The sequence below is a fragment of the Berghia stephanieae genome, chromosome 2 (genome assembly GCF_034508935.2).
Source record: "Berghia stephanieae isolate SIO BIC M18660-M18661 chromosome 2, UCSD_Bste_1.3, whole genome shotgun sequence".
NCBI classification, from domain to species: domain Eukaryota; kingdom Metazoa; phylum Mollusca; class Gastropoda; order Nudibranchia; family Aeolidiidae; genus Berghia; species Berghia stephanieae.
Window position 1 is genome coordinate 29,759,598 of NC_088361.1, and position 25,793 is coordinate 29,785,390.

Here is a 25,793-nt window from a genome sequence, read left to right on the forward strand (position 1 = left end):
ACCTGAGACAAATCAGGCCAACCATCTGAAGATCAAGCTGGCCCTCAATAACATGGGGGTCAGTTTAGACGATATTGCGGGAGTCTACCGGTTCATGGACGCCCGCAAATATTACGTCACCTTCAAGGAAGGAAGGGAGTCAGAGGTGGAAAAACTACACGGCGTAGTGCACCCCCACCCAACCCTAAAAATAAACCTCCACATCAGGGATGTTAACAAATCTCTGGTGTCGGGGGTATTGAAATGGGTGGCTCCCTCCGTCAAGGAAGGCGGCCTCACCAGGGCCCTCGCCCCCTTCGCCAAGCCCGGCACCATCGTTGTCGGCAAACCCAGACGGGACGAGCTGGACTCGTATACGTTCCGTCTGGAGAAGATAGATGGGGTAGAAATACCCCACTATCTAAAATTTGAGGTAGGTAGCGCCTTCCACCACGTAAAAGTGCACATTCCTGGGCGTGTGCCGGCATGCTCCACATGCTACAATGTGGGGCACCCTTTCTACTTGTGCCCTACTAGAGCACGGTATGCACCAGGAGTGAATTCAGCACGAATTCCCACTATCCCTCCTCCTTTTCCATCTTCACCTACTGGTTCTGTCACGCCTTCCGGCAACCCCCTGCCGGACGCACCATCCCAATCCCAAGAACCTTGGAACCAGGTAGTAAAAAAGGGAAAGAAACACATAACACAACACTCCAACACACAAAAAAACAACACACCAAATACACCACTACTCACAAGCTACACCACTAAACCACAGACACCAAACGCAAACCCTCAAGACAACACTCCAAAAGATACCAACACAACAAAAACTGCACCAATGAAACAACTAGAACAGGAACCACACAACTCCCCATACACACCAAGACGAACATCATCCATGACAAATCTACACCAACACACCACACCAACACCAGTAATAATCCCTTTAGAAAGGGCAACATCACCCCCACCCCCATCCACACCCCCCAACCCCAATAACAAACCCAAAAACTCTCCCCCAAAAAATACAACCACACCATCGCCCTTCAAAGCACACACTTCACTCACACGATCACCACCTGGGGCTTGCCCAAGAGCACGAAAAAATCACAGAACACACTACCCAATATCTACACAAACACATGCATACACACCTCACCAAAGAAGCTCTTCCCTCAAGAGGAAGACTCCACCCATCCAAAACATCGAGAGGGAAAGGTCACTACCCAGACCACCACGACACATGGGAGACACACACCCCAATACTTAAACAAAACAATACACATACTAAACCCAGACATGCAGCCTACAGTCCACACATATATACCTAGATACAAACGCAACTCTAGATACAACAAACACACCACCTCTAGAGAACAAGCAAAATCATACACTAAAAACAAACCATACAAAATAAAAACACCCTACAAAGAGGATGACCCCCCACCATTGACAATCATAACACTCAACATCAGAGGCATGAGACAGAAAATACAAGACATTAAAAATCTAATAAGGAAACAAAGACCAGACTTCTTACTGTTACAAGAAACGAACATACACGACAAATTCACACAAGAACGAACACTTCTCGAACTCAAACCAGAAGTTAAAAATATATTTTGGACAATCGACAAGAAAAAAAGAAACTGTAGAGGAGTAGCCATAATAAAAATCTCCGACAATTGGACTGTTACCCAACACGACCATGACAACACAGGACGAATAGGGAAAATAGACGTGACTCAAGACGGTTACAAATTCCAAATTTACAACATCTACGGACCTGCCTCAAGAACAGACGAAAAAAAGACAACGTTTTTAGACTTAGAGAAAAGAATGGAAATAAACCCATCAACACCCATCATCCTAGCGGGGGATTTCAATAACACACTACACCCCCGCGACACAACTCACCATAGAACACAACAAACAGTCATAGACAAACAAATACTACAACGAATTTTAGAAAAACACAATCTAACAGATACATACAGAGAAACATTCCCACTCGGGAAAGAAACCACCTTTAAATCATTCGCAAACACAGGATCCAGACTCGACAAAATATACATATCCAAAACAACCCCAATAACAGAAATTAAACACCTAGAGAACACACTAGACTACACTGACCACAAAGCTGTCTACGCCCAGTACGGCACCCAAATTACAAGACCCAAACAAAAAAGTGCCTACTGGAAATTCAACAACAGTCTCCTGCAGGACCATTATTACATACAATACATGACCGACATCATATTAGACTATACGGACAACATACCAAATGACAACATCCGAGAATGGTGGGACACCCTCAAACAGACCATACAAACGCTAACACAAATGATAGGGAGAAAAGTACAAGACAAAACCAACAGAAAGGAAACAAAGTACAAAACAATCATCAACATAGACAGGGCGCGTGACAACAAAACAGAAATACAAACACAACCACATGTTACTAAAGCAATAGAAAAACTGAAAGAAATTGAACAAAGAAAATTCAGAGGCCACAAAGTAAGAAGCACATACAAAACACGCAACGACTACACTGATTTAAACGACACAATAGCACGAATAGAAAACGAACTACACAATAGACGACATATAGACAAAATCAGAACAACAGATGGGCAAATAACAAAAAACGAGACAGAAATCCTTGAGACCTTCTACAATTTTTACAAACAACTATACACAAGTGGCGAAATATCAACAGATATACAAGACCACTACACCGATTATACAAAGAAGTTGACAGACGAACAGAAAGAACAATTAGATACAGAGATCACAATAGAAGACCTACAACACAGCCTAGAGAACATGAACACAAACAAATCCCCAGGCCCCGATGGACTAACAGTAGAATTCTACAAAAGTTTCTTCCCTCTCCTTAAAAAACCCCTCCTAGAACTGACTAAAGAAATACACAAAGAAGGACAATTAACGAACAGCCAAAAGATATCATACATAACCCTCATACCCAAAGAAAGCAACACAACAGACGTCAAACAATACAGACCCATATCCCTCCTAAACACCGACTACAAAATTATAGCGAAAACTTTAAGCAACAAAATCAAAATTCACCTACCCCAACTGATAGACAAAGAACAAACATGTAGCATAAAAAACAGAACAATAGAACAACACACAAACTTCATCAGAGACCTTATAGGATACGTAAAACAGACACACACACACGCATACATTTTGTCCATCGATCAAGAGAAAGCTTTCGATAGATTAGAACACAGTTTCTTACACAAAATATTAGAACACAACAACATAGGCCCTTATTACAGAAGATGGATAAAAATACTATACAACAACCCCTCCAGCTGTGTAATAGTCAATCAAAAAGTATCTGATCCCTTCAAAATCGGTCGGTCAGTACGACAGGGTTGCCCTCTCTCGGCCCAACTATACATCTTATGTCTCGAAACCGTTTTGGAAAAAATTAGGAGAAACCCGAAAATTAAAGGCACCAGAATTCCCGGAAAAGCCAACAAAAAACTCATCGCGTATGCCGATGATGCAACCCTAATTCCGAGTGATATACCTAGCATACACAAAATTTTAGAAACTTTCAAAAATTTCGGCCTCGCTAGTGGTGCCAAACTAAATATTAAAAAGACCAAAATCATGAATCTCGGTCCCGAACCCTTAGAAACCGAAAAAGCCCAGATACCCGACATGCAATGGGTTAACCAAATTAAAATCCTCGGAATAACGTACTGTCAAAGACACACAACACCGAAACACATCTGGAGTGGAATTGTACACAATATAGACAAGAAACTACATTCATACACATACATCAAAGCCAATATATTCGATAGAACCAGGATAGTGAACACCTACATTATTCCAAAAATCTTATACTACATCAAAATCTTCAAACCTCCGTTCACCACAATAAAGAAATTAGAAAGACGCATAGACACATTTATACTACAAGACGCAAAACCCATTCCACACGAAATACTCACACTTCCCACAGAATCAGGCGGCACAGGACTAAAATGTATTAAAAGAACCTTAGACACAACTAGGATCAGATATATAGACAAAATAATACAAGAATCGACAGGAAATAAATTCGGGTCATACTACTTAGGGACACGACTAACACAATTTAAAAAGATCGACCACACACTCCCCCATTTCGGAGGTAAGACACTCCCTCCTTTTTACAAAGAATGCGTAGGACTAGTAAACAAATACCCAGACACAATAAATAAACAATTAGACAGTAAACAGATATACAGAACAATAAACACACCAAACAAACGCAGAGAACAAGACCTAATGCACGCATCAGGACTAACATTAGATAACATGAGAGTGGCCTCAGAAAACTTACATAAACATGATACTTCTAGATACAGTAAGCATATAACATACAGACTGATGTTCAACGCCTTACCAACAAACAACACGCCCAGATGCGCCTTATGCCGAGCGCTTTGTCCAACACAAAATGTACACATTTTCACAAACTGCATTAAAACAAAAACACTGATTAGAGCCACAATAAACACAATACAAAAAACAATACGACAACCCATACATACAGAAATAGCATTTAGACATAATATCATCCCCAAAACTGACAATGCAACACATGAAATAAACATACACATCCTAGCAGCAGCAAGACAAGCGATTTGGACTGCATGGATGGGTCAAGTACACAGACAAAACACCACTAATACCGACATGTCATTAATATTTCTTAACATAATACAAAAGAAATACAAAAACGATTTAGATAAAGAGAGAGAAACAAGATGGAACAAATATACCGACCTAATAGCACAATTCAGATAGATGACCTTCCACCGAGACATTTCAACTCTCTGCACCACACCCACAACCTGACCCTACCCCTCCCCTCCGCCCCCCCCCCCCCCTAGCTAGCTTTACAAACTTTATTTATACATATATTATTTACACCTCTATTATCGATCATTTACCAGACTGATCACTTACTATTATATATTCCTTCCCCTAGTATTTAGTTATTCCTCCTTCCCTTACTTTTGCTGTAGTATTATCCTTTTCTATATTAACTTCCCATTTCGCCCCCTCTACCACACTGATATAGCCATAACTTTTTCACCAACTTCACTGCCAAACAACCTAGTTACAAACAACGAGGTGCGTCCATGTCTATTCTTACCCCCCCCCCCCCCCCCCCCCCTTTCTCTCTCAGCATTGATAATGATACACAACCCGATGAATCGATCATCCTTCTCCTAACTCTTCGGCCTCCGGAATAATATAATCAGAACCATTCTGTATATAACTAATTCTACCTTTTCCTTTGTTTCTACACCCCCCCCCCCCCCCCCCCCCCCACACAGTACATCCAATCCTACCCCACATCTAGATAGATAATACAGACAGCCCCCTTCCCATCACCCGGATACAAACGGAGACGGAAAAGAATACCAACATAAACGACAGAAGATCTCGCCAAGGAAAAATGCAGAGTACCACCCTTTTTGTATTTTTATTTATCTGATTGCAAAACTATAGCTAGAGTAGAGAACACAGACCCTATTTCGGCTCTAAAAGATCATGTGGCAGATAAAACCATCTAATAATTAATGATACTAATACTAACATACAAAACAACATCCCCCCCCCCCCCACCTAAAAATTCCCACTTATACTAAACTCAACAAAATAACAATAACAAACCTCCAAGGAAAGGACGTGACACAAGTGTTTAGTAAGATATAATCCCCCCTTTTTTTTTTTTTTTTTTTTTTTTTTTTTTTTTTTTTTTTTTTTTTTTTTTTTTCCGATGCGGCCCCGGCGAACTCGGCGCAACGGCCCACGGCAGGGACGGCGCGGGGCAATGTGTGTGCCGCGCAGCATGCCGGAGGGGTCTAGACCCGCCCAACCCGCCTGAAGCGCGGCTGAAACAATTGCGCTGCGGCGTCTAGACTGCAGTGGACAACATGTATGCAGATGAGATCAGTCGGGGCCGACTCGGAAAGAAGAATATTTACAATATTTATAATATTAAAACGTACACCTTGTACACCCACAGTCACAACTGCCCCCCCCCCCCCCCCCCCCCCCCCCCCACGATTCTAACCTTATCGAAAAATTAACTATATTCATAGAATAATAAAATAACCAATGCTGCATAGGGAAAGACCACGTGCACAGTAGTTGAAGCAGCGAATGACGCTCGGCTAGAGAGCGGGAAAGTGGGTGGCCACCCTTGGACTCCTAAGGGAGCAAGGGAATAGGTTACTAACAAATTAATCAAAAGTTTTCCTTTTAAAAGCATAACCACCTTCATCACCAGTTCCAATCTACTCCCACAATTTAGCAATAGCCCAAGAACATCAACCGACCACAACAATTAATAAACCCACAAGACGTTTGACCCGTGTATTCACCATCCCAACAACAGAAGCAATTCAGAAACCTCCCCCCCCCCCCCCCCCCCCCCCCCCCCCCTCCACAACCTAAAACCTAAACCTAAACTCATTTCCACAATAACCCCATTTTACAGAAGTTCGAATATTCCGATCAGCTGATAGGCTGCAGCCTTTCAACTCCCACCAATCAAAACCCTCAGAATCCAACACCCCCCCCCCCCTCCCCTACTAAACGTCTGTCAGTCCCAGACAATTTATCTAAACAACATTACAAACTGCCCTGAATCATCAATAAACCGATTGGTACAGGATCTCTGTCATCCACCAATCGCAACACATTTTATCTACTCTCCACATCCAACCATGAACAGCTATTTAATTGTCAATTTAAATCATCTAAAAAAAAAAACAAAAAATAACAAAATTTATTACAACCCACCAACCCAATATAACCTCTAACCATTATTTCATTTATAAAAAAAAAAAAAAAAAAAAAAAAAAAAAAAAAAAAAAATTAAATTATTATCGTAACGTACGATACAGAAGCAGTTAATGCCAAAGCCTTCCTACTGCTACTACTACTAAACACATAATAATTAACCTAACAAATACAATTTTTACTAATTAAGAGGGTCATTAGATAGTATGGCCTGGGTCTAAAAAAAAAAAAAGTAAGTGGGTCCTGAACTGTGGAATCAAATCTCAAGTTGGATTTATGGTTAGAGTTAGATAGCGACTCGCTATCAAAGTTTGAGATCAGTTTAGCCACATCTAACAGTAGGGGTAGATTGAATTTTACAACCACTATCCTTGATTTATGGAGTAATGTGACTCTTCTTACTTACCTCACTCATACTCAATCTCATTTGTGATTTGTGGTTTGCAGTTTCAGTTTCTTCAGTCGTCATTGCAATTCGCTGCACAGGCCATCATCATAGTCATCGTCATATGCCTCATAGTATGCGGTATATGAAATAGATTTTTCATTTCTTACAGTAAACGCAACCTTTACCATGGCTCATATTCGGTTATCGTCACACATGTGATTTTCTTTCTAAATTGTTGTGTGCAAATGATGGATGAATAATTTTATCCTCCCTGCAATGCCCTAAGTTTGCTTTCTACTAATCAGACTTCAGTCCCACAAGACTTGCATCACTTACACTTTAGAGTTGTTAGATAGCTCTGGCCAACCTCCTTCCTTGACTCTTATGATGCTCATAAAGTTTATCCCAAAGTTAGATTCTGATACTGATGCCATGGCTTGGTTCACTATCAAAATTATCCAAATCTGTGTTTTGTGGGAAAGGACTCCAGACTCCATAGTAAGCACATCATAGTCTCAAGGAGTTGGTTTATGGCTGTAATTGATAATGCATCTGCTGTATCTGACCTTAATCTACCTTACTACTCGAGACATTGCCTGAGGCAATTGTGGAATTGTATTTCTCTCAATACTGAGGAGAACAACTTCAAGATCACCACTGTTAGGTGAACAATGGAGCAGAAAGAGATTACTATGTATTATTGTCAGAACCTAACAAAACCATGCATATTTGTGTGGAAATCATATGTTTTACCTATCTTATTTAACAACCAGGATCTCCTTCAATAGAAATAATTTTCAAAAAGTTTTAAGAAATGAAATTATGTCCATGGTTGCAGGCACTTTTAGAGGACATAGGTCATAATAGTAAATCATTGAGGTGAGTAATATGGGTGAATACCGTAGGAGAAACAGAAAGATTTTAAGATCTATAATCTGTACAAATTATAAAGACGAAAAAACGATCAGACTACAAACATTTAAGGGTTGATTGAGGATGGGAGAGGGGGGGGGGGGGGGGGGTTGAGAGAGATAACTTTTACATTTGGGGCATCCATCCTCTTTCAAAATGAGAACAAGTGTCAATCGCCAGAGCAAATAGATGGTAACTCGAATCACTAACTGACATGGAATTGAATGAGGTTAGTTCAAGCCGCATGACAACGGAGAGAGATGTCACATGATTCCATGAGATACAGGTTCATAATGGCTGCCTAATATTAAACAGTGAGAGCAAACTTTCGCTTGTTGGAAAATATGATAAATAATTGTTGTTTTTGTTTGAATAATGTCCTGAATTAATTATTTGAGAGTGTTTCGTTTCTTTTAATTTCCTTATGATGATAAATATTGGATTCATTGTGTTTGTTTTTATTTCAGTTAATCCCAACTCTACGTGGCCATGGGTGCAGATGGAGGAATTAAATTTTAACTCTGATGAAAGATTTCTGGTTCCTGATTCAGAAGATGATGATTTGAATTCACGAGAACCTTGGGATCTTATATCAGGATTGGAGGCACTGACATCATCTCAAATAAGATTTGTAAGTTTACACTAGGTCAATTTTAAATTAAAACAAAAAATTGTTGGTTTGCATTTTTTTTTTTTTTTTCAGTTGTTATTTGTGAAACTTGGACTTATTCATGCAGTTAACTCTGCAAAGTTACAAGAATGGTTTGCCATTGCCTATTCTTGTCGCCCTCTGCAGTTGGCCAGCTTGACCTGTTACTGTTCGACACCACGAGGAGGTTGCAGTAGGGCTTGATGATGATCTATCTTTGCAGACTTGGCATCATCCATTTGTCGAACCGAGTTAACTGCATGAATAAGTCCAAAAAGTTAAACGGTGACAGCGTAAAGGGGAGCGTGTTTTCACGGAAGACTGCTGCCTCGCTCGGTTGGGAGCGTGATGTTCGTCAGGTCACACCGAACCGTCAGCCAGTTACTAGGCGAAATAAATTTAACAAATTTGACAAAACCAAAATTGGGACATGGAATGTCAGGACCTGTGCCCAAAAAGGAAAACTAAACAACATTCTAAAAGAAATGAAACGGCTCCAAATAAATATTCTTGGCCTGGCAGAGATGAGATGGAAAGAGCAGGGAACCATGTCAAAACAAGAAAACAACACGAAATATAAGATCATATGGAGTGGTGGAACCTCTTTCCAAAAAGGAGTAGGGATGATCTTAGACCAACAATCAACCAAATTTTACAAAGGGCATGTAGCAATCTCAGACAGAGTTTTGCTGGTTAAGCTAAGAGGACCTGTAGTTGACACCAATATTATTCAAGTTTATGCACCAACAGAAGAGGCGACAGATGCAGATATGACAGAGTTTTACCATTCACTAGACAAAGCAAAACGAATGTGTAAATCACAAGAAGTCCTTATGGTAATGGGGGACCTAAATGCTAAGATTGGCAGAGGCAGAGATGGTGACATAATCGGACCACATGGACTCAGAGACAGAAATGAACGAGGAAACATCTGGGCAGATTGGTGTAGAACAAATAAATTAATGATTTCAAACGCCTGGTTTCAACAACACCCAAGAAGAACCTGGACATGGCAATCACCAGGGGACAGAGCAAGGAACCAGATAGACTTTATAGCAGTATCATCAAGATTCAGAAATGGCATATTAAATTGCAAAACCTACCCAGGCGCCGATGTAGACAGTGACCATGTCCCAGTTGTTTGTACAGTAAGGATAAAGTTTAAAGCTATTCAGAGAACAGCTGGTAGAATAAAGAGGGATTACAGGTTATGCAAAGACAATGGCATACAAACAAAAATGAGAGAAGAATTTGAAAATGCACTCATGATACAAAGCCAAAGTGAACCTGATAACGAAAAATGTGAAAAACAATTTGATATATTCCAAAAGTGTGTCAAAGCAACTGCAGAAAAGCATTTACCAATAGCTCAAATAAACAGCAAAAAGGAATGGATGACAAATGAAATTCTAAACCTATTTGAAGAAAGACGAAAATGCAACAGAGGGTCTGCAGAATACCAAACATTGAACAACCACATTAAATCCAAATGCATCGAGGCACACGAGAACTATCTTGACTGGAAATGCTGCGAAATCGAAAGAGAATACAAACCCAACCCCCAACAAGCTCACCAAAGAATAAAAGAACTATCAGGGAAAAGGAAAAGCAAAGCAGCAGGAAGTTGTATCCAAAGCAAACAAGGGGAACTGCTATTTGAAGAACAACATATAGAAAGCCGATGGGTAGAATACATAGGCGAACTGTACAATGATCCAAATAGAAATGAACCACCACTGAAATTCAAAGAACCATTAAGCGGACCAAACATCACCAAAAGTGAAATTGAACATGCCATGGAACGAGTGAGGGATGGTAAAGCAACAGGCCCTGATGAAATATCTGTAGAGGTATTAAAAAGCCTAGGAGATCTAGCAATTGATGAACTTCACATATTATTCAACAATATATACAACACTGGGAAAATTCCAGAAGATCTCTGTAACTCTATTTTCATAGCAATACCAAAGAAAGCAGGTGCAGTCAGATGCGAAAATTTTAGAACTATAAGTTTAATAAGCCACATCAACAAAATACTGTTGCGTATAATTATCAACAGGCTAAGGAATAAGATTAACCCCGAAATCGCAGAAGAACAATATGGATTCCAACCTGACAGAGGGACAAGGAACGCAATATACCTCCTCCGTGTTTTAAGTGAAAGAGCTATACAGGTTCAGACCCCACTATACCTCTGTTTTGTCGACTACAAAAAAGCTTTTGATAGAGTACGCCAAGAAGAAATACTAAAACAACTGCACTCCATTGGCGCTGATGAGAAAGACCTCAGACTCATGCAAACATTATACTACACCCAGCAGGCATCTATCAAAATCGGAAACTCTACAGGAAATTCCATTCCTATTAAGAAAGGAGTCCGTCAAGGGTGTGTTACCTCACCAGATCTGTTTAATCTATACCAAGAAACAATCATGAGGGGCATAACTAATATGGAGGGAATAAAAGTAGGAGGTCACAACATAAATAATATAAGATATGCAGACGATACGGTACTCATTGCAACATCAGAAATCCAACTTCAAAAGATTGTTGACAAAGTGGTAGTAGATAGTGAAGCCAAGGGAATGGAAGTGAATATCACCAAAACGGAATGCATGGTAATACAGAAAAACCCCGAAAACAACAACACCTGCAATATAACGATTCACGGCGAGCAACTTACCAACGTAGAAAGTTTTAAATACCTAGGTTCAATAGTGACAACAGATGGAAGATGTAACCGAGACATACAAGCAAGAATAACTCAAGCCAAACAGGCCTTCATGGACCTGGGAAACATTTTGAAAAACAAACAGATGTCGTTCGGGATTAGATTCCGAGTCTTGAAGTGCTAAGTGTGGCCAATCTTGTTATACGGATGTGAAAGCTGGACTACAAATGCAGAAACACAAAAGAACATTGAAGCTTTTGAAATGTGGTGCTTGAGAAGGATGCAGAGAATATCGTATACTGCACACAAAACGAACGAAGAAGTGCTAAAACAAACATACCAACAAAGGAAACTAATGCCCTTAATAGCGGATCGACAACTATCCTTTTTCGGACACATAGTAAGGAAAGATAAGAATGAATACCTGGCAAGTTGTGGAAAAATACCTGGTAAACGCGCCCGGGGGAGACAAAGAAAAACACTCATAGACCAACTGAAGGGCTTCACCAACCTAACAATCCAAGAGCTGTTTGAAAAAGCAAGAGACAGGGAGGAATGGAGAGAGATAGTTCATGCAGTATCCGAAGCCTGGACCAGGCATGGAACCTAGAAGAAGAAGAAGAATTTGTGAAACTATAATCCTACTTTTTGCTTCGGCTATTTGGGCTGTTAATAAAGAATAAATGGTTTACATGATTATCATTTTTACGTAAGTTCTCTCTTACTTCTTCCACTACTACTACTACTGTTACCACTACTACTATTACTACTACTGCTTCTACTACGACTACTACTGCTACTAGTACTACTACTACTATTATTACTGCTACTTCTACAATCTGCAACTGAATTTTATCTATATCATTTCAACTGGTTGATGGAAAATATGCCAGCTAATTGGGAATATTTCAGAGCTTTATAAAAAAAAGAATTCTTTCATTTGAAGCTAAAGAAAATTTTCTTTTTTTAAGAGCAATAATAATGGTATTACTTTATAAGTTCATAACCAACAGAACCACTGAGTCATTTACAATTCATCCCATTTTATATTACTTGCTAAACTTTAACAAATTGAGCGTCTTGTGGAATAGGGAATAATTGATAGTTGTGCGGATCATGCTTCAAATGGTTGTTTGCATTAGAAGTATTTAGCTTGTTGGTTAAAATTGTAATGTCATTGAAAGGCAAAGAGCAGAACATTTGGAGAGCCTTTGATTTAAATTGGTTGTCTTAGACTAAGAGGTTTAAGTAATAATGACAGTTCTGTGTAAATTTATGGTCACCCATTCTCTTTAAACATCTGTCATTATGGCAACAGGTTGAACAAGCAATTTTTTTTCCATTGACTATGGAAGGCAAACATGAAGCAAGGAATTTAATGGAAACTTATATTTTTCTGCAGTTACCACTTTACTAAAATGCTACTACAGTTACTATATATCTGTTTAGTCTTGATAGGTTGTTCCAGATATGGTCATCCATGGAATCAGTTAATTGGAACACCTCTCGTAATTGGAATGATTTCTGCTTAATTAACAATGCAGTTCTACTTAACTGGCATTGACTATACTACCACTGCTACTGCTACTATTCCTACTACTACTTATACTACTTGAACTACTACTACTTAAACTACTACTACTTCTACTTCTACTACTACTACTACTACTACTACTACTACTACTACTACTACTACTACTACTACTACTACTACTACTACTACTACTACTGCTACTACTACAACTACTACAATTGCAAATACGATCATCAGCCGTCCACCTATTCATCCTTTTGGTGTATCGCAGGATAACCAACAGATTAGTCCCATTAATATGTTTGTAAAATTTTTCCCCTTTCCAAAGAAACATTCCCCTTGCAAGCTACGTAAATCACAAGCGATGAGCTCTCCTCATAAAAAAGAAAACAGAGGTAAGGAAGAATTACAGTGGGAGGTCTAAAAACCTCATTTGAAAGTCATGTTTGTTTAAGATGGAATCACCCAATTAATATTTTATCTTTCTTCACATTGAGTTAAGTGATTTGGTAAAAAGTCATATTTTTATAAAAACAAATTAACTCTAAAGTTGTAAAATCAGAGCTCCTAAATCATCCACAAGAACTGTCGTGGGAAATTGGGTTGAGATAATATAACCAGTTGTGCATGAACCCTGGATTGAGTTGAGGATGGAATAGAAATTTCAAAATATCTAGTGCATGGTCATATAAAGTCAAATATCAGAGTAGGGGCCAACTGTCTGGTAAAATCATAACTGTTACAATTTTATCTTCTTTGAGAAGAGAAAAAATTGCCATCTAGCTTTTGTTTATATAGTTATTTATATCAGTAGCATACAATACGCATCTCTGTATAAATAACCTCTATGTGATTTAATCACAATTTTTTTCTTGTTTTCATTTTTGAGATATAGTTGACTAGAAAATATTTTAAGTAATTTGGCTGTCAATAATAAATGAATCTTACACTTAATAATCGGAAAATGCTCTTGAGGTAACAAATAATTTTATTCTATCATTGTAAAACATTTCATCATAAGAAAATTGTGAACCTTATTGATATAATATGGTTTTGGACCAAAATGGTGAAATGCCTCAGTGATCTGTTTTTGCTCTCTGATAGTTTATCCCTATATAACTGGCTGTTTCACAAGATAATTTTCGTAGTTTAAGGCTTTAACAGTACATTTCTCATCTTATATCAATGCCAAAGTGAGGCAGAATTGAGTAAGGTAAATGACAGGATGGGTGACGATTATATCAAAACTCTGGACGGAACATTTTATATTTTTGAGTGAGACACTTTACATACTTACTGGAGTCAGTTATGAATGAGTACCTGGTTACAAGCAGTAATTGGTAATGTATGAGTGCTTATACAAACAAAATACTTAACAATAACACGCTATTTATACTGTATGAAATTAAAATATAATTCCATACAGTCAACTTAGGAATAAATGAACCCTTGTAAAGTGCATTGAGTTTGAAAATGTGTATATTATTATAGTGATGTAAATTTATAAACAATTTCTTGACCTCCTCAGTGTTTCCTTTATTTGAAGCAAGTATTTCTAATACTGATGAGACATCAACAAAGAAGACAGCTTTGGCATATGATACCATAAGGTTAGTTCTCTAAACGTTATTATATTATAATTACTGTTGTTGTTATTATTATTATTATTATTATTATTATTATTATTATTATTATTATTATTGTTATTATTATTATTATTATTATTATTATTATTATTACTATCATTATTATTATTATTCTTCTTCTTATTATTATTATTACTATTGTTATTATTGTTACTATTATATTATCATCGTCATTATTTTTATCATTAATTATCCTCTAAACATAGAAATTCTGAAGCAATGAGAATTTTTCCCTTTGATTGAATTCCAGCAGTGACCTGGATAGTGGAGACAGTAGTCACAATCAAACTGTGATAGAAAGAATATCGACGAAAAGAGATGAGGAAGGAAATGCAGCGTCAACACCATCTACCACAATTGGCAACTTGCAATTTTCTCAAGATGTTATTTTGGTACCAGAGACTTTAGACAGTTTGTAAGTTATTTTTTTCAACTTTTACACATAATGCCCGACTTAGACTCCTTGTCTATACTATAATAGAGAAATATAATTTTGTTTTAAATTTTAGATATTATGGCATCATGAAATGGACTTGTTTGGTTTTCTTGTATTGTGACATTTTAGTTTCTGGTCAGGTCTTGAGCTGTAAAATGACATTCAAGACTTCTGCTTACTTGATTCATGTAGGGTGTGTTAACTGTTTCTTTGTGCTTCATTAATAAATATTTTAATTTTTTGTTTGTATTTTAAAAAAGTAAAATCTTTTAAAATATATCTCTGTTCGTTGGTAAAATCTAAAATATGAAAAGAAAATTGAAGTAAGGAAGTTATGCAAACGGTCGTTGGGTGCTGAGTCTTGAGCTTTTATATAGCGCATTATCCACTAAATGTGCTCAAAGCGCTTTACAAAGGGTCTCTGACCAACAGTAACACATAACAGATAGAACGAGACATGACGCCCGTTAGGTGGTATTACAATTTTTCCGACAAAGACAACACTGTTGACGGCCAGGTATTCATTTTACACCTTAGTACGGTGAGAGAATATGAGTAAAGAGTCTTTTCCAAGGACTCACCTATGCGCCAAGCGAGTCTCGAACCCAGGACCTTCCGATCCTAAAGCGAGTGTCATACCACAAGACCACATAGGCATACAAGTCTGCAATTATCTGTTTTGATTTCCAGGGACGTTGTAGGCCCATCTCCCAAAGTCCACACTGCTCCATTCATTGTACCAGACTCTCCAACACAGTCACAGGATCCACAAGGTAGTTCATTTTACAAGCTATTGTAAATGTTGCTGCTCGAAGCTTGAAGAAATAAATAACAATGGGAAATTGAATGTAAGCCTCAATTTAATATACGAAAACAGATGAAATGGGCGTTTCGGGTTTCCCCTATATCAACAAAACAGGATAAATGAAACACCACAGACGAATGAGATAATGTGGTAGTGGCGTTCTTAAGATGAATAAAACAAAAACAAAAGGGGAAACCCGAAACCTCCATTTTATCTGTTTTCGTATATTAAATTGAAGCTTACATTCAATTTCACATTGTTATTTATTGCATTTTACAAGTGATAATAAATATCTATGGGCAAACTTCCATTTCAGTGTGATTTGTTGGGAAATTATTTATTGTTTTTATTTGTCGTTCTAATACTTATTTCTGAATTATTTTTAGCATTTCTTAAAAGAGAGTGAAATCTGCTCAGCTTAATAGTTGTTCTTCAGAACCATAGGGCTCATGAAGTGCAGTGTTAGACAAACACTAAAAATTGATTGCTACATTTGGATAACATATTTTCAAATGTAACAAGCAATTATTATTGTTGTCAATGTTTTTTTTTTTCTTTTTTCATGAGTTTTGCATGTCTTGTTTTAATTTGTACAACATATTTATTTTGTCATTTTCTTTTGTTTCTCATAGATGACAGCGACAAAGAGAAGGATGCTGAGGTGACTTTTAAAGCATTGTCCTCTTCTGTGGTGAGTTTATCATTCTGGTTTTAACTATTAAAATTATGTTTTGATATAGATAAATCGTTATCACTCTCTTTCTTATTCTCTCTCTCTCTCTCTCTCTCTCTCTCTCTCTCTCTCTCTCTCTCTCTCTCTCTCCCTCTCCCTCTCTCTCTCTCTCTCTCTCTCTCTCTCTCTTTTTACGAGTCAAGACCTCTTATTGGTGTATTTGTTTCGAAATTTGACGTATTTATGAGCAATTCTGAAAGGTTTAAAATAATTTCAAGTCTCGTTAACTTTATTAACTTCTTCTTCTCTTAGAGTTCCCAGAGCAGTAACAAGATTGGTAAGTGTTGAATTTATTCAAATTTATTATACATTATTTTTTATTTTTGGTCTATTTATTTTACAAGTCAAGTAAACAATATATAATTGTTCAGAAATATAGGATATCATTTTATTATTTTATTGATAATGGAGATGGAGTAGGCCGTCACTATTTCGTGTTTTTATTTATTTTTAATTTTTAATGTTGTATTCATTTTTCATCATCCCTGTTAGTTTCGTGTTTGTGGTCATTGTATGTGATATAATCTTTTGCAGACTCACAGGGTCTACACTTACATTTTAGCCAATCCCAGCTTGATGACTCTTCTCAGACTCCGGGTAAGTTGGGAATTTTGCATTCTTTGCTTTTATAAAATCTCTTTGTTAAAAATAGGTTTCTTCTCAGGGTCTGTTTCAAAGAAAATGTAAATAATACCCAAAGTGAGTTTGTGCATCCTTCTATTCTTGATTATCATCATAATCAATATCATTTATAAATGTTATTGTTATTATTATTATTATTATTATTATTATTATTATTATTATTATTATTATTATTATTATTATTACTGTTATTATTATTATTATTATTATTATTATTATTATTATTATCATTATTATTATTATTATTATTATTATTATTATTATTATTATTATTATTATTATTATTATTATTATTATTATTTCTACAACTACTACTACTACTACTACTACTACTACTACTACTACTACTACTACTTATCTTAGCCTACTGGAGCATTCTTGGACAGTGCCATTTTGGAGCTCAAAGTACTTTTGCATATATGTTTATTTTTTCGCACACGTCCCCATTTTACTACCCTCTCTATGACAAAACAAAATCAATTATTACATTTTATTTCAAGCTTTTGTTTTTAAACAGGAAGCAATGAACAGGCAGAGGCCATGTTTGGTGACCGAGGCGTGGTTACGACTCCAGTCAAAGATCCATCATCATTCTTACTGTCGTGTAGAAAGTAAGATGGTTGTCCAACTTATTATTTTTGTTCCCCCCCCCCCTCACACCAGCGAAACAATTAAAGCAATCACATTTATTGCTGTCTAAATTACATTATCAGACAAACTATCATGGTATTTCTGCATGGTGTCGTATTTTTGTTTATTTTGATAATATTAAATGACTTATACATAATGGCCAACTGCCCTGATATGGCAATCTGAAGAAAAATAAAAGAATATTTTTTTTAAATTATTGGACTGTGTATTTGTAAGGACATGACCCTGGCATGTCTCAGGATTATGATTTTTTGACAAGCAAATCAAAATAAAGAATAGATAAATAGAGAGTATATCTTTAAATCTAGATTATATTTTATAATAGTCCAAAACAAACTGCCACTTTGGGTAATGACAGTGGTAGTGCACGTGTCCTGTTTTAGCTTTTTGTAAAGTTGGCCGATATGTTTATAGAGCTTCAAATTTGAAATATAACGATGATTATGGAAATTTTTCATTCTCTGATAATAGAATGTCTTGACTGGTGATGTTTCTTCAAACCAATACCAAACTAAGAATAATTTAAGAATCTGTGCTTCAAAACAACTTCAAGCATCACAATCATAAGATAGATGCTATAATGCATAGTGGCCAATTGTCCCAATAAAATCGTGGTTGTCCCAAATTGGTAACCTGGAGAAAAAGAAACAGATTTTTTTTTTTTTAATAGACTTTATATGTAAGGAACTGACAAATAGAGAGTATAGCTCTAAATCCATATTATTATAGGTTACAAGAGTTCAAACACACTGCCATTTTTGGTCATGACAGTAGTGTGCTTTAGGGTATCCGGTTTTAGCTCTCTTGAGTAGTTGGCTACTGTGCATAATGAGAGGGAAAACGTGTACTTTGCTCGTGATACACTCAGAAGGATTTTTGATAGCTCGATTGTAGACCACCTTACTTGCTCAAACTGACCAGTTTTTAGTTTGGGATTGTTCTGACTTCCCTGTATCTTATTTTTACAGACTAAGTCTGAAGGATGCTCCGCCTTCTCCACAACGGAAAGAATCATTACCAAGGCCCTCATTTCACCTGCCATGTAAGCATGACTCATTTTGTTGGTCCTACTTCATTTTAAATCTAGCATAATAATTATAATAATAATGATGATGATAATAGTCATAATAATAATTATGATGATAGCAATGTTAATAAATAAAAATATTGCACTATCCTATCCTCCTGTGATTTAAGACTCTGTGTTAGTTATGAGTTGAAGAAAAATATATAAGATATGGAAGGGAGAGGATATCCATTTTTTTAGTATGAAAAATGAGATGCCTATCTCTCCTGCCTAATGCAAGTGGAGTTGACTGTACCAAATAGGTCCAATATTCTAAATTTCCCTTTGTTTTCCCAAACATTTCGTCTTTTTCTTCATTTCTTATCAATATTGATTTCATTACAACAGAATTAACTTTAACTTTTCAGCAAAACTACTCCCATCATCAGGAAGTGAAAATAATGAGACCGTTGAGAGGGAGACAACTGTTATGACTGACAGGTCATGTCATGTTGAAGAGGAATCAACGAGGTCAGCAAGCTGAGTTGGCAAAAACTTATGTTGCCTGCTTTACATAATATTAATGTTGTGGTTGATATTATTGTTCTCACTACCAAAGTTATCATATTGCTGATAAAAATTCAATTTTTTTTCATGTTTCGGAATTCTTTTCTGGATGTTGACTTTACGATTGATTGCCTGTTATTCCAAGTCTCCCTTTAACTCTCAAACGTTCCATTATTTTAAAGGTAGAGTGAAAAATGACTGGGTAGTGCTATTAAAATGTCCATTAACCCATTATACTGGCCCACAACCATGTAAAGTTATATATCATTGTACTTGCCAATGATCATACTATCACAGTGACATGTCTATACCACAATTGAAACCCTCTCCGAGACATAAATCAGATTTATGTGCTGGGGTAGGGTCTCAAAAAATTATCACAAAAACAACACATTTCTCAATCACTAAGAGGGAAAAAAATTCAGGTTATGAAATATAATCAAATATCATTTATTTTCCAAACAAACAACATATTTTGCAGATTATTTACAAAATTCATTGCAAATTTCCTGAAAATGAGTATTTGACAGGGTCTTAGAGACGAGCAATTTTTCTGGAAAAAAAGGGGCATAATCCAGCATTATTTGACATAAAAGAACTTAACAGCCTTTTGTTTGTCCATAATGTCATATTTCTTTTATGGCTGAGGAAAATAATGACCATAACACTTGAAATCATACAGCTGATTACAAATATTACATATTAGTTCAATATTTACGTAATATGAGTCATATATATGTGAACAAAAAATATCACAAAAAATGACAGTTTCAATTTCAAATTGGTCTGCTTTACTTCAAATGAGTGATATTGACTGATTAAATGAATTATATGGTTCATTTTACATTCCAGAATAGTAATTCACTCACAAGTGACATATTTATTTCACAAAACTGCATTTGTAAAGGCATTTGATTATATAAATCAGAAGAAGAATATTTGCATTTTTTGAGAAAAGTCACTGTAAATTTTGAAAACCATATATGGCAATCTTCCACAAAAATAAATAAATTACAAACTCAAACTTCAACACATCCGGCATACAATAGACCAGGGACAAGTTCAGGTCAAAAAGGTGGGACAGGGGTTGTGGAACCAGGATCAAGGCGCACTTTCTTGAGTTTGGAAGGGCCAGGAATCTCATGAGATGGAATTTGAGAACTGAAATGAGATGAATTTTTTAAAAAGAAAAAAAAGAATTAGAATTGCAAAAACAATTTTAATAAGTCAAAGGTAAACAAAATAAACAAAATATTGACAGTTTGACTCAGTCCATACACAAAAGTAGCAAAATTCAGTATATCAACTGTTTGTCATTCTCATGTTCCCTGTGAACCCATGAAATTCTTACCTTCACTATTTGTGAGCCACATACTAAAACATTGCTTCATACCAACCATTTGAAGCAATTTATAAACTAATGATAATTTCTAGAATGTCATACTTCCAAAGTGCATCTGAATAGAGTATAATAATATGATTCCTGCTCACCTTTCGTAATGACTTCTTTTACTTGTACTCATACTTGCAACACCAGAGATACGAGTGACATCTTCCTAACCCTCATCTTGTACTTGGATTTGGGTCTCACTGCGTTAAAAAGAAATAAAAAAGAACAAAATTCTGTTAAAAGCTGCTCTCACAAAATATCACAATCTTCATTTCTAAAAGTCAGAAATAAAAATCAAGTTGTCTCACTCCTTGTTGAAATACATGGCTCTCTACTTCTATTGTCAGCCATGTTTGTTTACATTTTCAGCTAACCACTTGCCCAACTTCTATGCTTCGTAAATGAGGTGAAAAGTGAAAAAATAAATAATAACTTAATAGAAACTGATAAAAGAAAGATCAGGGTTCAAGAGGATGTGCGTTTTTTTTCTTGAACATGATGTCAGAGGATGTAATTGTGAAAAGTTGAGAAAAATACTTACTCGTCAGGTTCGTCATTCGAGTCCAGATTTGGTGAGTAGGGCAGGTCCCCATCAGGCATCATATTCTCGGGAACAGCAGCGTAATTTTCATCGTCACTGTCTTCATCCATATATAAGATATCGTAGACCTCTTTTTCGGTACAATAAGTCATTGTAAAATGTATATAATTAGGTTATTTTGAGTAAATTCGTGAGTAGAAACGACAAGTCGACTGTCAAAACAAGATGGCGGAAGTCGAGTGACGAACCGAGTTACTGACACAAATACTTTCGTATTTCTTGTGATTTAGGAGGAAAAAATCAAATATTCTTAGATATTTTGTAGTTTTTATTGTATAAAATTAAGTAAATTATTATAAAATCGCCATTTGGGGGCATATTATAAAGCGCACTTAAAGTGAAACGAGAGGAAAGAAGGGGGGCGTGTCCACCGGTGATCGAAATCTCTATTATGGAACGTGTGAGAGTTAAATATTGTTCAAATGTGCATAATATTTAGCAGCAGTTTCTTTCATATAACATGGGGTAAACCAATAAAATTCAAGGCACAGATTTGCTGCACTCAGCTTACGTTGCAGTGCTTTCATTATTATCCCAGCAGGTCATATGGAATAAGCAGAGTAATCAAATATGTTGTTTTTTGTTGTTTGTTTTTTTTGTTTTGGCAGTGTAGAAAACTGCATTAAGTCTCCTCAATAAAAGCGGATTACAGTGAAAGTCTGATTCAATAAAGGTCTTTAGGGACTGGGCCCCTGACCTTGTTGAATTTGACCTAGTATTGGAAAGTGACAAAACTGAAATCATACATCATAGCTTTGAAAACACTTTTTGACACCTGTTTCACATACTGGCTTGAGGTGGTAAGTCACAAATTTATTTTTAAATATTTTTATTTCGGAAGAGGTCTTTAGGACAAATTTCTTCATTTGATGATTAAAGGGAATTATATTCTTTATTATTAAAAAAAAAAAATAATCTTTAATTTATTCTTACTGTTATTTTCCACCAGGACCAGAAAGAAGCAACCCAAAAAGCAGAGATTATTTATGGACACAGAAGAGGAGACAAAAGGACATAGTCTAGCCAAATCAGAGAAGTCATTTGGTGGAGATCATGGGAAAGATCATGTAGAAAGCAGTCTTGATGCAAATAGAAATATTACCGTGGTTGATAGGGAAAGTCAACCGAAAGATGTTGCCAGCTTGGTTTTTACAGAAGAGTCAGAAGCATCAGTCATGATTGTGGACGTTGATCACACCATCTCCTATGAATATATACAGTCGCATGACCAATCTCTCGATGATAAGAATGATAAACCTTCTGTAACAGGGGATGATGGAAATGATGAGAGTGCAATGACTGCTGGTTTGAGTAAAGATGCGAGTCCATCTCAAGGAGAGTTTGACGGATTCGACGAAGGAGATGAAACGTTGGAACACAATGTGATGATGGAACAGACAGAGAAAGATGAAGTGGATAAAAATAGTCGGAATGTGAGAGAAGACTCACCTCTTGCTCCTTCATCACAAGTCGAATTGTCCGGAAATTTAGATTCAACAGTTGGGGGAAGCAAATCCATTAGTCAGGCTCCTGGGTAAGGTTGATTTTTTTTATGCTTACCAAATTGAATCGGCTGTAATTTTCTTCATTTTAAAAAAGTTTTGATACAAACTTTCTTTATGATAATTTATTTCTTGAGAGAGAAAATTGAAGCTTTATTTTTCTTCTTTTGTTTTTGTTTATTCCGCTGTTTGCAATAGACCAAATATGGTTTCTTGTTTAAGATCACTTTCAAAACATCATTTTTTCTCATCTTTGAATCCCCAGTGAAGTGTCAACAAATGTCAAAGATTCCATCAATCCTGATCCATATCAATTTCAAGAATCCCAGTCACAATATGTTGCAGATATTTCCAATCAGCCTCTGACTGATAGGTCAAGGTCATTTGAAAAAACAGGAAGTCGTACTAAAGTAGTGAAAGTAATGAGAAAAGTTCTCAAAAAGAAAATTCCCTTAAAGAAAGATCAGAAATCGTCATCGACAGATGAGTCAACCTCAACTAGACCTGACAGATCAACAGGTCTCAGACGAAAAATGTCAGCCTTAAAGTCAAGGTCAAAATCAGGGTCGAAAAATCTGGGAGAAAGTTCAGAAGTTGGTTCAAATAAAGGTGATCACACAACAGCACCTTCTGAAAGTTTTACTACAATTCAATCAAGATCATCTAATATGAAAAATGCTGGAAATTGTTTACCTCCAGTTGTTTCTCAATCTGCTAGCAATGAAATGCCTCCCCCAGTGGCTAGGACAGATGGCACAAGGAAGAGTGCTATAGCATCCAATGGTAAGATGGAGTTTTTAATTCTTTGACTTCTGAGTGGTGTCTTTTGACCTCTCATGGTGGGCAGGTAATCACTTGCTGCGCGTGTCTTCTATCCCCTTATATCTGTTTTCTGAGTTGCTCTCTGTCTTTGTCTTGGACTTTGAGATCACTTGGTTTTGTCTTTTCCATGGCCGGAGTCTTGGCTAGGAGAGAAATAGTTAAATGTATAGAAAGTTAATTTTGAGAGGTGATATTTTTTTTCCTTGCAAATCATTTCTCTGCTAATTACTGATCGTTATATTTTCGTTTTGACCATTTCTTGTAAATATTTCAGTGTGATTCTCATTGTGGGATCCTGTGCTGGTGTCTGGATGAGACTTTTAGGTGATCTCAAACTAAGTACATTGCTGGTATGCTTTTGAAATCTACATCTGTTCCCTATTTGAATCAATTCCCCTTTGTCTTGCTTTTTCTTGGGTGCTTCAATTGTAATTCTAGAAATTTCTGACTATTCCATTTTCTTACTTTTTACTGATGCTGAAATGACCTATATGTGTCACAATCTCCGCAAAACCCTTTAAAAGTAAAAAAGGAAACTCTTTGACATATATTTGTTCATCAATTTTTTTTACCTAATTCCCTAAATCCCTTGTGGGTCACAGGAATGCAATTGTGATTCTCTAGCTGTATCCAGCTTGGGGCCATTGTCTTCATTCGAGGTCATTACAATTGACTCACTGTCTACCAATTGTCTCTGTTTTTCTTTTGGCCCGCCAATCTTTCTTCTGTCCTGAGAATCCAATCTAGAACTGGTTAATCACACTATATTTATCTTAAGGATTGAACTAATTTTGCTTTTTTTACCTTTGTTTATTGGGTATCTTGATAGCTCAGTAGGTAGAGCACTCTCTTCACACACAAAGAGAGTCAGATTGATCCTGGGTAAAGTAATTTTTCTGACCTCCTATCCACTCAGCAGTAATTGGGTAGCTGGGACTATTAGATCAGGTGAAAAGTACTTTGCAATAAACTAGTGTTTGATCTAAGGGGTAGCAAACATTTGCTAATGTCCGTTTAACGCTATAGAAACCAGAATAAACTCTGGCTCTGAAGGACTCCATTTTTTTTACCTATGTTTATCACACTATAATGACCTTTTGATTTTAATTAACTTTCATCTCCAATTACACTTTTTGTTAACTTTTTGATATGGGGGATATTGTTGCTGCATTCCTAACCATGTTTGTTTTCATGTTGAAGAAGGGTTATATTTCAATTTTAAGTATCATGTTTTGTTTTTACCATACAGAGACATCACCCCAAGATATCAACAAGTTGAGTAAGAAATCAACAACTGTCAGTTTTCAAGATGAATTCATGCCGAAGGTAAAGGATTCTTTGAAAATTGGCTTTTAAAATTTTGGATTTTTAATTATGATATATTTCCAACATATATAACTCATATATTTTTTTGGAAGTGGGGATAAAAGAAGTAAAAAAAAGAGGTTGAATGATGAATGACTCTCATTCTTTATTAAATCTCAAAAATATTCATTTCCTCCGAAATCTTTCCAGACTGGTAAAGAGACACCTGAGCCATTTGGGGAGATGGAACGGAAAACAGTCCGGGAATTCAAGGCTATTGTGGTGGAAAGGGAGACAACTATTGATATTCTAGATGACAAAGGAAACATTTTGAGGCAGACAGTGACCAAGGTCATTAGTGTCTTGTATTTGTTCTCTCTCTCTTTTTTTTTTTCGCTCTCTCTCTCTCTCTCTCTCTCTCTCTCTCTCTCTCTCTCTCTCTCTCTCTCTCTCTCTCTCTCTCTCTCTTTTTTTTTTTTTTTCTTTCTTTCTTTCTTTGTCCTTATAGCTTTCGAAGTTTTATTTTCCCCACCATCTCCTTTTGTCTTTGTTTTTAAAGGAAAACTGTCGGTCTAGGGATGGGGAACCCGTTCCCGTCCTTGTCTTTTTTTTTTTGTTGATGGTAGTTCTAAATATACAGATGACTAAGAATATATATTCATATCCATCTGCTTTACAATATAACATTCATTAAAGATT

General features: G+C 36.4%; 1 protein-coding gene and 1 long non-coding RNA gene across 7 annotated transcripts in view; one reads left to right on the forward strand and one right to left on the reverse strand.

The window, feature by feature from the left end:
• Window positions 1–25,793, forward strand: part of LOC144964674 (uncharacterized) — a 45,370-nt gene that overhangs the window by 638 nt on the left and 18,939 nt on the right. For 2 of the 5 annotated variants that reach the window (XM_078899180.1, XM_078899182.1), the window contains exons 2-16: window positions 8,602–8,765; window positions 13,317–13,383; window positions 14,517–14,598; window positions 14,885–15,049; window positions 15,761–15,843; window positions 16,508–16,566; window positions 16,861–16,885; window positions 17,143–17,205; window positions 17,768–17,861; window positions 18,870–18,943; window positions 19,336–19,438; window positions 22,415–22,999; window positions 23,233–23,750; window positions 25,039–25,115; window positions 25,305–25,445. In XM_078899180.1, coding sequence (XP_078755306.1) covers window positions 8,634–8,765; window positions 13,317–13,383; window positions 14,517–14,598; window positions 14,885–15,049; window positions 15,761–15,843; window positions 16,508–16,566; window positions 16,861–16,885; window positions 17,143–17,205; window positions 17,768–17,861; window positions 18,870–18,943; window positions 19,336–19,438; window positions 22,415–22,999; window positions 23,233–23,750; window positions 25,039–25,115; window positions 25,305–25,445 — 2,268 coding nt within the window. In that variant the 5' untranslated portion in view covers window positions 8,602–8,633. Of the gene's footprint in view, window positions 1–5,360; window positions 5,490–7,067; window positions 7,114–8,601; window positions 8,766–13,316; window positions 13,384–14,516; window positions 14,599–14,884; window positions 15,050–15,760; window positions 15,844–16,507; window positions 16,567–16,860; window positions 16,886–17,142; window positions 17,206–17,767; window positions 17,862–18,869; window positions 18,944–19,335; window positions 19,439–22,414; window positions 23,000–23,232; window positions 23,751–25,038; window positions 25,116–25,304; window positions 25,446–25,793 lie in introns of all 5 variants that reach the window. The other 3 variants (XM_078899179.1, XM_078899181.1, XM_078899184.1) reach the window with 3 other exon arrangements.
• Window positions 20,510–21,629, reverse strand: LOC144964675 (uncharacterized). 2 transcript variants are annotated; one of them, XR_013643905.1, is made up of 3 exons: window positions 21,406–21,629; window positions 20,966–21,064; window positions 20,510–20,635 (listed from the first exon to the last, which is right to left on the reverse strand). It is a non-coding gene; the product is annotated as an uncharacterized LOC144964675 (long non-coding RNA). The 2 variants fall into 2 exon arrangements; XR_013643906.1 differs by lacking the exon at window positions 20,510–20,635 and having other exon boundaries at window positions 20,916–21,064.